This window comes from Amphiprion ocellaris, chromosome 15 (genome assembly GCF_022539595.1).
Source record: "Amphiprion ocellaris isolate individual 3 ecotype Okinawa chromosome 15, ASM2253959v1, whole genome shotgun sequence".
Taxonomy (NCBI): domain Eukaryota; kingdom Metazoa; phylum Chordata; class Actinopteri; family Pomacentridae; genus Amphiprion; species Amphiprion ocellaris.
The window spans coordinates 1,052,482-1,065,764 of NC_072780.1; the positions used below are offsets into that span (position 1 = coordinate 1,052,482).

The following is a 13,283-nucleotide window of genomic DNA, read 5'->3' on the forward strand; positions in this document are numbered from 1 at the left end:
AATGCAAAGGCAGGTTTAACCCTTCACCACTTATAATATATACATACTTAAGGTGTGGAATTCCTTCATCTTAAAAACATTTTTAAATGACAACTGGGCTATAAAGCAGGATTTGGAGTTAGCAGGTTTAACATCAGGTTTAAACCTGGATTCACGGTGGTTTACTTCTTACTGGGGTACATCACCATGGTAACTTATGCTGAGCTATCTTTGAAAGGGTTAAGTTTGAGATAACAAATCAGTGTGAACTAGAACACCACCTACTGATTAGCTCTCTTGGTAACGGCAAGAATTTTTAGAGCTACCTGCGATTTCAAAGCCACTTAATTGTTTTGCTTTATTTTTTTGCCAAGCTAAAGGAATAAAACACTGTCTTACAAGACATGCAAAACATCTTAGCAACATGCTGGTTTAATGGAGGAAGTGACTGCAATCATAGTCAGATGTACTCATGCTGTGTTGCTTTCAGTTGTATTACTTAAAAAAGTGAAAAAAATGACACTGGCTTCGGATTATAGTTTGACTTAGAAGAAATATGCAGTTTTAGAGTCGTCCATACTTGTGGGGTGATTTGAGAGAAAAAAATATATTGAGTAACAAACTTTTTGCGGTGTGTATTCAAATTAAAATTCCACAATTTGGACCATTATACTGTTTCCTTGAATAACTTTGAGTGCTCTTAAAAAGCCTTTGCTAATGGAAACGTAACTTTTTGATCAAATGCAGCTCATTTTTACATATTTAGAAATCCACTGATCCGGTACTCATCATGTTAACACTATACTGGAATTGTTGCAGTTTTTCCACTCTGCAAAGTTATATAAACTCATCACCTTCATGCACACAGTGTTTATTGTGTACTATCATGTTCTTGATTAGGATGCAATCTGCTCGTGCTTGCACAAATATATTGTGCTTTTCAAGGACAACAGGCACAAAAAGCATTAAGAAATATCTGTGCGCCCACAGAAAACCAAAGAAAATACCTTTGCAATACAAAAACTGAGGACAGTACGGTGAAAATGTCATTACAGAAACCAACCTCAGTCATTCTTTGATCTCTGATACAGAATGTCGCCTTCTCTAAAGCCTTTTTATCTGCAGTGCCAGGATGAGCTTTAAATCTTCGCCATCATGGACTGTCAAGTCTGCAATTTAAAACGAGGCAATGCAAGATTGACCTGGGAGCAGCTGAGGAAAGTTCACAGTTGGGTTTAATCGCCTGATCATAAACCTTCGCAAGCGCCTGGAAGAAAACTGCTCCTCAGTGGCGGTGCAGCATATGTGGCATTAGCTGGATAGAGGTTGCTGTGATTCTGGCGTAAATGCACAGAGCAACATTGCGTTTTGTACAGCTAGAAAACTTGTTTTCTCTCTGAAGACCCTGCATCCAGACTCTCTGACAGCTGAGCTTTGCCTCCCAGGCTGCTTGCTTTGCAACGACTACAAGATACAGCAGAGTAATTGGAAAATCGGGAAACAAACTGCGACATGAAAAATCATGGAGTGTAGGCTGTTCCACGAGAGTATAAAATTTGTGTTCTGTGAGGTTTCGACGGTTTTGCATAACTTGTTTCTCTGCACAAGAACAAGGTGTGAAGTGAGTAAAACTCCTTCTGTTGCTGTTCAGAGGCTGAGACGTCTTTTATGGTCTGAAACCTTCAACCAGGCATAAAAAAAACCTTCATATTCACAGTTTTCTTTGACAAACAGGTGTGTGCTGTGTGTATTACCTGATAGTATGAAAAATATACCGGACACAAAGGCGAGGATGGTGCGCTGCGGCCGGATGTGTCCGATGTTGCTGATGACGAAGGCGGTGAAGACGAAGAGCAAGGAGACCATGGGGAAGGGAGTGGCAGTTCGGACCATTTCTGGAAGAGGGAGAGTTAGTAAGAGAAAGTAAGGTGAGAGGAAAAATGAGGAAAATTAAAATGCAGCAAACACAGAAGCCTTGAGAAATGTTCTGGCGGGGGAATCCTAAATAATTGAAAATTTTTCCAGCAAGTTATTTCGACTTTGTTAGTCCAAGGCAAAGACAGTGAGTCATAAGTTTCTCTGCTTTTCAGGTTCATTATTATTTGAAGGGTGTGAAGGTTTGGATTCTAATGCTGCTTGGTTTAAAACTGTTCATCAATGATTAAAACAACTGTAGCCCTCAGTAAGCCCATAAACGCCCGTTTCAACTTTTTGGTGCAGCTTGTAATTATAATTGTGCAGCTTTGTGTTGCACTGATTAAAGGACTGACTGCATAAAAAGATGGATAAACTGTCCTCTGAAGGGTTTTGAAGCTCAGTGTGGTGGCGCCGTCTCGATAAAGTGACGACTAATCCAAAAAATTTATGAGATGGAGTGTACGTAGAGCTGAGGTGGGCCACCAATTGTCCTATGACAGTTCAGTTATTCGTTACTTTAAGCCACACTAGTAAGTTCTACAAAATTAACCCCCATATAGTAGTCATAAATGAGGGAACTAGCTATAAACACCAGAAACATTTCTTCTACAACCCTGTAAACATGTTGATTTCTGCAGTGTTTTTGGGCATTTTAACATGGAGATCTTATTTGGAGCCAGCCTCTAGCAGCAATTTGAGGAACTACAGTTTTGCATTTCCACATTGGCTTCATTTTAGAGCCCTGGCAGTTTCTGCTTGAACTAAAGGTCTTCTCATTTCAGCTGGTTTACTTAAATTTTGCTAAACTTCAGCCCTAGACTGTCTAATAGTCACCTTGCAGACGATGCAATTTTGTCAAGTTTTGAACTGTCAAATTGTCATTATGCTAAATGAGTGGGCATGTAGTGGTACACAAAAAATACACAATAAAATGTGTAAATAAAGTAGTACCATGTGTGAATGTACATACTAGGTAATGGTCTTTATCATTTGGGGTTCAAGGTCAAGACAGATGTTAAGGTGGAAGACTGTTTAAGTTGCTGAAATGTAGTAAATCTGCCTCAATTATCACTTTAAACTGCATACATCTGAATGGTTCAAAGGTGCAGCAGCAAAAAATTTTCCTAATTGTAAGTATTTTGCTGTGAAGCTACTAACCATTAAAAATTGTTGAAAGTATTAAAATAAGTGGCGCTAACATCCTAAGGTCATGCTCAAGTTGGCTGTAAACACTTCAGTTTGTTGTGCTCCAAAGGATAGTGTACTATACAAAAGACTCCCTAGTGTGTTGTTTCTTCTGGCTGTGTTCAATCTCAGAGGCATGTCTTCCTCTGAGAACATTTTTTCCAACATGTTTTTTGTTGCAAGGCTGAGTGCATTTTAATTTACAAGAGCAGGAACTCCTGCAACTTTCAAAAAACATCACCATTATTTGAAAAAGTAGGAAAACTACATAAAAGCAAGTCTCAATTTGAAGAACAGAATGTGTTTCCTAACAATGGGGCAGGTTGGAGTCAGAAATCTTGAAGGATCGTATAAATTTGGGCTGTATACTCCTAACCAGAGGTCTGTTGGTGTTAAGCTGCTCTATGATTTATTCAGCACCTTCTCCCATCGAGCCATGGCAGGTGTTCTAACTTGTGTGTCTACCTGAGGACATTTATCTGGCATTAAACGGACCGCACGTCTTCCCCGCCGGTGTCTCTAACAACAGTGTGTGCTTCACTTCAAAGAGACAGAACAAACTGCAGAGAGGAGAGAACTTTGAAGCCGGTTCACAGTGTCAACATCTTAAATCATTCAAACAGCTCAGAGACAAAATGGCTCGGCGGGGAACATCGTCCCGACTGAGTGAAAAATATATTCGCGTAAACACAGAATTCTTGAAAAATGAATATGGTTTTGCACAGGTTTGTTGACCAGAAATCGAACTTTGGATAACATTTCGCCATTAGCAGCAACATGTTAGAAGATGTTGCTCTCAGCATGGAGGAATGCAGTGAGTTCTGAGCTACAAACACTCAGTATCTGCAGGTGAGGATGGTGACCTGATGAGGAAAATCAGTGACACCTGATCCTTAAGTCTCTCCTGCTGCTGTTTGCCAGAAGACAGCAACACAAACTAACACACAAACTGGTTTTTCAGCTCTTAAATTTGTTGTTTTCTAAAACTAACTAACAAACTGCACATACAGTTTTGTTTTCATACAGTACAAGTTTCATTATTTATTGAACCATGCAGGTATATTTTTCAAATACATTTTATACCAAATCAGAAGAAAAAAGAGATGCAAACTATTACTGTAACTAGTTTTTGCATTTCCTTTAAGAATAACTTGTCTTAAATGGAAGGCTTCAGTTAAAACGTATGCACAGCTAAACTGAAAACCTGAAATGTAAACTTCTAAACCACATTTACAACTAGTAGAGAAGTCCTGCATGAAAAAGTAATGAACAAACTGCACATATAGATTCCTATCCATACAGTATAACCTCATGATTCACCAGTTTACCTTTTATTTAACCACACAGGCATACTTTTCAAATAAATTTTGGACAAAATCAGAAGGTAAAACTGACACAGACGAATACAGAAACTGTTTTTTGTAGCTCTTTTAATAACAACTTGTCTTGTTCGAGTTCAGCAGCTTAACTGGAAGCCTGTAGTTAAAATACATGCATAACTATATACTATTTAACAGAAAACCTAAAACCCAAACCTCTAAACTGTGTCTTTAACTAGTCCTACACAAAAAACTCATTTACAAACTGAACATATAGTTTTGTATTCATACAGTACAACTTCCTGCTTCACCATTTAATCTTTCATTTAACCACACAGGATGTATTTCAAATAAATTTTGTATAAAAATCTGAAAAAAAGAGATGCAAATTAATACAGAAACTGTTTTTTTAGAATTCTTTTAAGAATAACTTGCATTTTTCTTTTTCAGTAGCTTAGCTGGAACAAATCAGTTAAAACACACACAGAACTAAATCTAGATTTAAGAGGAACAGAAAACCTAAAACCCAAACCTCTAATTTATAAACTGCACATATAGTTTTACATTAAAACAACTCATCACTTTAGCTTGTATTTAACCATATGTTTTTCTAATTCATTTTGCACAAAATCTATCACACAAAGTTGCGTCTGTGCTTTGTGAGTGTATTATCAAATTCAGCAGAAAACACTTCAAAAGAACAGAAGACGTTTAAGATGAGTCAAACCTTCATCAACAACTTCTGATCCTGTGTGTTTCTGCAACATATATGAGGTCCATTCGATGTGCTTTGTTTCAGATTCATGGGAGCCATTGCAGAGAACAAAAAAACCCAAAAACAAAACCCAAAAAACATAAAAGTCACAGATATCCTGTTTGCTAGATTTGCTAGATGTCGGGTCCGATGTTGCAGATAGGAATTAATAGGATTTAAATGTGATGCACAACTCATTTGTATTTGACATGCCAACACTGACAAGAAAAATCTACAAAAAAAGTCCTACAATAAACTGGTGTGAAGCTAATCTCCTTCTAGGACTTGATGTTAGTTATTGGTAAAACCAGTTTATTTAACTGAGAGTTAAAGAAACACTTTCCACTAACATCCTTACGCTGCTTTTTTTCTGCTTCTAATAAATCAACTTCAGTGTAATTCACCTCATCTGTCTGATCAGTATAAAGTTCTTATGCATAGAAATGGAACTTACTGAGTATGTTGGCTGTATTTTCTGTCGTGATCTCAATCTCCGGCTCAGTGAAATACTCTGACGCCACACATCTGCCCTTCTCCGGTCCTGAGGAAGGAAGGAAAATGAACAGAAGGAGCTATAAATGTTCGGCCTTATTGGGGTCTTCTTTGGGTCACAAACAATATGGAATTATTTGCATATATAAATAAAAACCAGGATAAACAAACCAAAAAATAAAGAGGTTAAAAGACACAGATGGAGGGCAGACAGTGGGAGTTTCTAAAGAGATTTGGAAAGGACGAGAGGTGAAGACCCCAGAAGAAATGGCGGAAAACAAATAAACAAACAAAAACGGGGAGGCGGAGATTGGAAGTGAGAGAAAAAGTGAATTAGAAGCAGAAACCGATGGAGGTCAGGAAGTTCGGGAGAAAACAAGGTCTGAGTCCAGATAGAGAGAAAGAGGAGCTGAATGCAGACGACAATTAACCTCAAACTGTAGGCAGAGAGAAAACACACACACACACACAATACACAAAACAGACATCTGTATGTGCACAAAAATATGTCGACAAAAACGATGCATGCATGCGCAGACAAATGTGACGTCTCTCCTCCCTCTCGGCCGATCCAAATGCCACCAGCGTTTCCCTCCTCTGACCTTTTGTACCAGGCGTCAGACGACAGGGAAACACAAACATGGCCACCTCCCCAGAGCAACACCATCATGACCCGAAACACTGAGACAGCCACCGCATTAAGGGCAGTTATTTGTGTCCACCCTGCTGTTGTTTGTGTGTACAGGAAAAGAAAACACAATTCAGTTCTTTTGGGTTTCAACAGAGATGTCTAGAAAAGCAAAGTTCCACCAGATGGGACAAAAGACTTCATGTCGTCTCCGAGGTAAACACTCGAAACTTAAAGAAGAGAACGCTATGGGAGAATCAACAAAGATTGCAGTTTGACCCCCTGGTCCAAAAGAGCCAATCATCTGCTTTATAACGGCCCAACTGGGACACATCCGACCAATCATGTAGTTGAACTGATGGAATCACGATGTGGGGAAATTTAAACCCCAAAACCTGCCAGCAAGGTTGAAAAACATGTTATCTTTTAAAAAATGTCAACATGACACCATTTATCAAGCAGAAAACCTGTAAAATACTTGTTGGACTTTCAAGTTTCTAACAGTCCTGGATCTACTCATCTGTGATGTACCATTCTAACCAAATCTAAGGGAAATTTTGGGATATTCCATCTAAATCACTTTATTTCTACTTGTCTCATTAAGAAAAAAAATGAACCATTTCAACTAAAACTAAAAATTCTGCACTCTTTGGTACAAACATAAAGCCATTAGTGCCTCAACTGCAACCGTCTGTCCAGAAATTAAAATTCAGCAACTATCCAGGTGAACTAGGTTGAACTGCAGGCTGTGTTCACACACAGCAGGTAGGAGAAACACATTAAAAACTTTTCCTGTTTTTTCCCTAGCATTAGTAACACTTGTGAGCCCTTGGAAGAATGTTTTACATGTCCATTCCTGTTTTTTTCCTTCAATTTTTGTCAAATTAATGATCAAAGAAATTTGTGTGTTATCTTTCTTTTTGATTTATGGCATTATATTTGTGTCTTTTCGCACGATAACGAGAGTTTTTGCTACTTCTAGTCATAGTTGTGCTGTTTCTACAAAGGCCCAGAACTTTATTTTACATTGAAAAATGAGCCCACAGTTAGGATAAAAGTGACAGAAGCAGAAAATTCATAGAAAGTGCTTGGAATTGACCATTTTTTTTAACAAACTTTAGCAGGTTTGACTGGTGATTCTATAAATACAGTTTGTAATCCTGGTAATCATTGAAGTGAGGCTTATAGGCACAGGTTTACTTCAATCTTCTCCCTTCTTCTTAGTAAATTTGGGCTTTTCCCACTGCTCTGCTTCTCTTTGTCACTTTAGTTTTTCCACGCCGTCGAAATCACTTCACACTCAATCTCAATGATCATCCAATGATCTATCAGCCTTCGCTCTCGGAGCCAATCAGCCCTTAAACCCAGTTTTTTAAAGTCATTCCAGCTCTGTCAGTCTTCCTTCCACACTGCTGACTGTACAACCCTCTTCCTCCTCCTCCTCCTCCTCCATCTCCTCCTCCTCCTCCTCATCTGGGTTGTCCAGGGATTCTCAGCTGGTTTCAAACTTTGCTCCACCACCACAGGTCTCTAAACTCTGGGGATCCCTGTCCTCATCTTCACCTGAGATGATGATGTTGCCTCTCAACAGAGTCGAACAACCAAAATACTTGGATCTGACATGCTAATGTTTCTATTTTCATATAATCTCTTCTTATTGAAATGACATATGGCTCTCTTACCATTGACTCAGGCAGGATCTAACCTGTTATCAAGATGCACAGCTGAGTGATGGGAGTTGGTATATACTCTTGTGAAATATAGGTATATACTGTATTATCCACCACCATTATATGTGATGTTAGGGTGAAGTTTAGGGGCTGTGATGGTAGCTTGATGCCTTATCGTCTATTATTGGTGCTTTGTCCTTTCTGTCCTCTACATCCCTGCATCTCTCTGCAGGTATTTTTGGCTGCGGAGTCCAATCTGTCCAGTATTTATGTTCTTTTATTTGTTTGTTTGTCTCTGCTTTTACTTCTCTGTCTCCTTCAACCTCCCCCCAACCAGTCGAGGCAGATGTGTCCCTCTCTGAGCCTGGTTCTGCTGCTGGTCTACTCCTGTTCAAAGGGAGTTTATTCTCTTTACTGACTGATTTGCTGCTCACAGGGAATCTTTGGATTCACTGGGTTTGCCATGTATAATTCCCGAATTAATCATGTAAATTAGTCAGGTAATTTGTTAATATTGTAGGGTTTTTAACTTAATATTTAAACTAGTTAAGTGTTATTTCTCTCCTGGAAAGCAGTCTGGCTCGACAGCTGTTGTTAAAAATGTTTGAATTGACCTTCACTGAGAAACTTAATATTGAATTATTATGTTTAATAACGTTGCATATGCAGCTTTTTTGCCTTTATCTTAATTGTTAATATTTTGCCTCTTGGGTGTCCTGCTTTGGCATTTTCTTTTGGAGCCCTTTGTAAACCACCTGTTTAAAATGTGCTATACAAATAAAATTATTTCTACTAATATCAAACACAATTCAAAATGTGTCGCTGAATTCTTATGGTATGTCATCCTGCATATTGGGATTCCAACTCCAGGAAGTCCCCATGCAGAAAGTGGTCTGATTGGTTCCAGTCAACCAGTTAATATCATTTGCAGCAGTCTTGCATTGTTTCAGCCAAAAGAAGTGAAACAGCAGCATTTATTTGCACCAACTCACAGAACAGACAGTGAAAACTCAGACTATTCTTTGTCCAACAATGATGCCTCAAAGAGAGAAAACTTACCAAGAGATAAATGCTAACCAAGTAAGAAAATAAGCAAGTGTACCCTGGCAAATACTTTAAAAATCACACTTTGTCACCTCTATATGTGGATGCAGCAACTGCTTATGCTCTTGCTTTCTAATTGGAAAGCAAAATTTGGAATGTGCAGCACATACTTCATTTTATCGCCTCATATATTCCACTGTGATCCAAACAGAGAGAGAATTTGGTGTCAAATCTCAGTATGGATTCTGCCTCAGAGTGACTTCCCTGATCTCAATCTTTTCGTTGCCAAAACTCAGGTGTATGTGTAGAAACAGTTCCTGCTTCTCTTTAAATTGTGGGGAAAAAAGCACAGCTAAGGCAGTCTTTCTATCAATCAGTGATAGAATCTGGAGACATGCTGCTGCTTTCGCTCTCAAACCCCCAGACTGAGTTTATCTTTCCACCTTCAGAATCATTACCAGAGCTCTCTGATAGTCACCACTGCAACAAGCATGTTAAACACTTCCATCTTTTCATTCACAGATCCATTATTTGCTATTCATACCCTACACAACATCATGGCTGAACTAGAAACCTGCTCCACTGACTGTCTGATGCAGTCATCTTTATTCTGAACTCACAAAAGCTAGTTTTAGTTTTTGTGCACCAAACACCTGGAATTATCCTCAAGATCGACACTCAAGACAATCAATGTAGAACTGTTTTCAATGGGGAAGTTTACCTCAGCAAACATGGGAAATGTCGTGGCTTTTCAAGGCTTAAATAAACGTTTTGGTTCCACTACTTTGGGTTATGGTTCCACTTGAACTGACACGTTGTTTTCCATTTTATTTGTGCATTTTCAAAGAAAGCCCCAGTGTTTTATCACTGCAGTGGTGATAAAAAGCAACACTTTGACAAAAGGACTTGTGATCAGGGAAAATAGAACGAGATAAACAGCATGAAGAGGACCTGCAGGATTATGGGGAAGAGGGAATGTCACACTAGAACACACAAATCTAAGCTGAAAATGGTCTGATACCCTTTCAGCCTCAAAAGAAGAATATTCTGGTTAATAAGAACCAAAAAGACATCAAATTATTTCTAAACCACAAGATGGAAGTAAGTATGCAGACAAGACTAAGCTAATGCTGTTCTCCAGCTCTAGGAAGTGGAAACAAATGATTCGTTCATTGACACGCTGGAGGGAAATGAACTAGAGGTGGTTGACATGTAGAAATACCTGATGACTCCCTCACTTCCAAGCCACATGTGGAGAATCTTGTGAAGAAGCTGAGGCTAAAACTGGGTTTTTATTTTTGAAACAAGTTATGTTTTTCTTTTAATGTAAAAAAGCGGCTTGCCACTGCAGCTTTTTTTTTGTCTATGTTGGATTACATAGATCTTGTGTATATGAATGCTTCTGCTCAATGTCTTTGAATGGTTGACACCGTTTGCTTCTCTGAGGTTTATTATGACCTGTAAAGTGTCAACACACCTCTGTGAGTTCTACTCTCGGGTGGGACGGCTGCTTTAGCCTCCAGAAGGATCTGTCCTTGGTAGACTTCAATATACAAGGCAATACTTGGACTACTGTCACCTACAATTGTTCTCTAACTGCACAGAAAAGTTCTGATCTTCACTCTCTCTGTTCACAAGATCATTTGTTGCTTTCTGTTCCAAACGTTCATACTGAACTGGATAAAAAGGCTTTTGTTTTCTCTGCACCTTTAGCATGGAATGTGTTTCAGAAAGACTGGAAACTAACTGAGTTAATTTCACTGAGCGCTTTTAAAACCAGACTAGGAGTTCTTGAGGCTGATTCCACCACATGCACTTGTTTTCATAACTTGTTTGTAAATGTAATTATTTATTTGCTTTTTTTGTCTGTGTCTTAATTATGTTTTAACTGTGTAATTTTATACCTGTGTTTTGTATTTGCTGCTGCCTTTCTTGGCCAGCACTCTGTTACAAAAGAGATTGTTAATCTCAATGAGATTTATCCTGGTTAAATAATATAAAAAAAAGTATGCTAACAAAGAAAAGCAAAAAGCTACTGAAAACAATCGTACATAAAATGAATGAATACTGGCATGAAACTGTGACCGACCTGCCACGAAGCAGACCCTCCAGAGGCCCGAGTGCAGCGCCATCTTGACCTCGGTGGTCTGGTTCTGCTGCAGGACGATTCCTTCCTCCATCAGCAGCCAGTAGTCGGTCGACACGGCGACGCCCACCAGCAGCAAACCGCAGGCTCCGAACACCGACGACAGCAGTGTCAGGGCCCTCGTGCTAAACGAACTCATCTGAGGAGGAAGAGGAAAGAGTTATTGCATTCATTTCAGCTGGTGCAGAAGAGGAGGGAAGAAACGCTGGATTCCGGTTATATGAAGAAATCAAATAAGAGGAAAACAAAGAATCCAAAAAGTCAGAAACAGAGACGTGACAAGAGGGCAGAAAGAAACTGATTTAACTTGTTGCTTTTGTAGAATTTAACATATGCAGAAACAGCAAAGGCAGCTATGAGGAATCACTGCTTTTAATCTGTCTTGACTTTAACTGACATGAGCTGATAAATATGCATGTATGAAGATGACGAAAGACAGGCGAGGAACAGATCAAAATACAACTCCGTATCATCACAGCAAATTGTGAGTTTTTTCTGTTGTGAAGCATAAAAAGCACTGAAGAGCTCTTAATAGTGGTCTTGAGGTTTTTAGATGTTTTTCTGTGAATGCTTTTTCAAAATGAAAATGGTGCTGTTATGTTATTTCGTGTTTTCTGGAGGAAATTTACCCTCCATCGTGACCTTGAATTTCACCAAGTCAAGAAAAAGGTCATGAAGCAGAACAGTTTATATAAAAGAAATATTCACCTCCTTCAGACATTTTCTCATTGTATTGCATTTCAACACTGAATCAGAGTCATTTTAAGTCCACTTTTTGGACATGAATTTACATAAAAGACTTTTTCATGCCTAAGTGAAATGATATTTTTGGAATGTACTGTGAATTAATTAAAAATAAACTAAAATAAGTGGCTGCATAAGTATTCACCATATTATAGAGTGTTACATTTGATCTTTCTACTCTTATTTTGTAGAAGTCCGTTTTCACTTGCACATAAAAGAGTCATTTTTTGTGAATTCAAAATTAATTGAGCATAATTCAAAGTTGAAATGCAATAAAATAAGTTTTCCTGATTTATTTTATTCCATTCCAGGGGGGTGTGAATACATTTTACATTTACTGTAAATGATACTCTGAGTGAAGGGATTCGAGAAAAGCTTCAAAAGGTCAGGAATTCCAGGAGAAGTCTTCAAGTAAAAATGACATAAAGGCGGAGAAATACGGCCGTGAGCGAACAAAAGGATGCACTGACGTAAAAGATGCAAGGAAAGGATCTTAACTGGGTGATCAGTCACACCATCACCAGAACAAAAAGCAGTTTCTTTACACCAGAGTGAGGATTTTGATGCCAACAGCAAAGAGGAAAGTCATTATCAATGAAATTGGGAAAATCAAATCAAGTTTCTGTATATAACCTGTTTAAAACAACCTCAGTTGACTAAAGTTCTGTATCAAAAGTAACAAACACTACAATTACTAAATATAAAATAAGCACTAAAAGCAATCAATATGTAAAAAAGAGTAAAATAGTATAAAATATTAAAACAAGGCAAAACAGGACGACTAATTATGAGAGGATTAATTAGAAAAAGGGAGAAAATGTGAATATTCTGACAAACAATGCACTTTGAATGGGAGTCCTGTTTGCTCACTATGACTCAGACTTTCCTTCGGGGAGTCGCAGGTAGAGTTCAGGGTTTATTCATGCAGGCGCTGATCAATAATGTATCAGAATCCTTGAAAATGAGAAGCTTTTTCATCGTGTAGAAAACAAGAAAAAAGAACCCTGACTGCGACTGAAAGGTGAGAAAAACCAAAAAACATGAAACTCTGCTGTTTGGTCTTCTTTGGCAAATGGAGTTTTCACCGAAAGGGCAAAAATATCAATAAATCTTTAATCCTCAAGGTTAGTTTTGGTTCCATACACGATGATGACGTTCAGTAAATGACCAAAACAACCATTGGGCTCAGAACAGTAACGGGCTTCAGGAGGCTCCAGTCTGTCAGGCTTCCAGGTAACCTGCAGTGCAGTTTGACACTCACTAGGTGGCACAAACGCTGCCTCTGCCATGCATCACTTCAACTGTTGACACACTGAGAAACATTCTCTTTTTCATACACACACGAACACACACGACACACAGCCTCATCCATCCAGTCAAAATGGAGGTGACATTGGTGCTGCGG

General features: G+C 38.6%; 1 protein-coding gene across 3 annotated transcripts in view; it reads right to left on the reverse strand.

Annotated features, from left to right (window-relative positions):
- Window positions 1–13,283, reverse strand: part of cacng7a (calcium channel, voltage-dependent, gamma subunit 7a) — a 55,815-nt gene that overhangs the window by 17,966 nt on the left and 24,566 nt on the right. For all 3 annotated transcript variants that reach the window (XM_055018189.1, XM_023269592.3, XM_055018190.1), the window contains exons 2-4: window positions 11,078–11,273; window positions 5,609–5,695; window positions 1,734–1,874 (exon numbers count right to left, since the gene is read on the reverse strand). In XM_055018189.1, coding sequence (XP_054874164.1) covers window positions 1,734–1,874; window positions 5,609–5,695; window positions 11,078–11,273 — 424 coding nt within the window. The remainder of the gene's footprint in view (window positions 1–1,733; window positions 1,875–5,608; window positions 5,696–11,077; window positions 11,274–13,283) is intronic.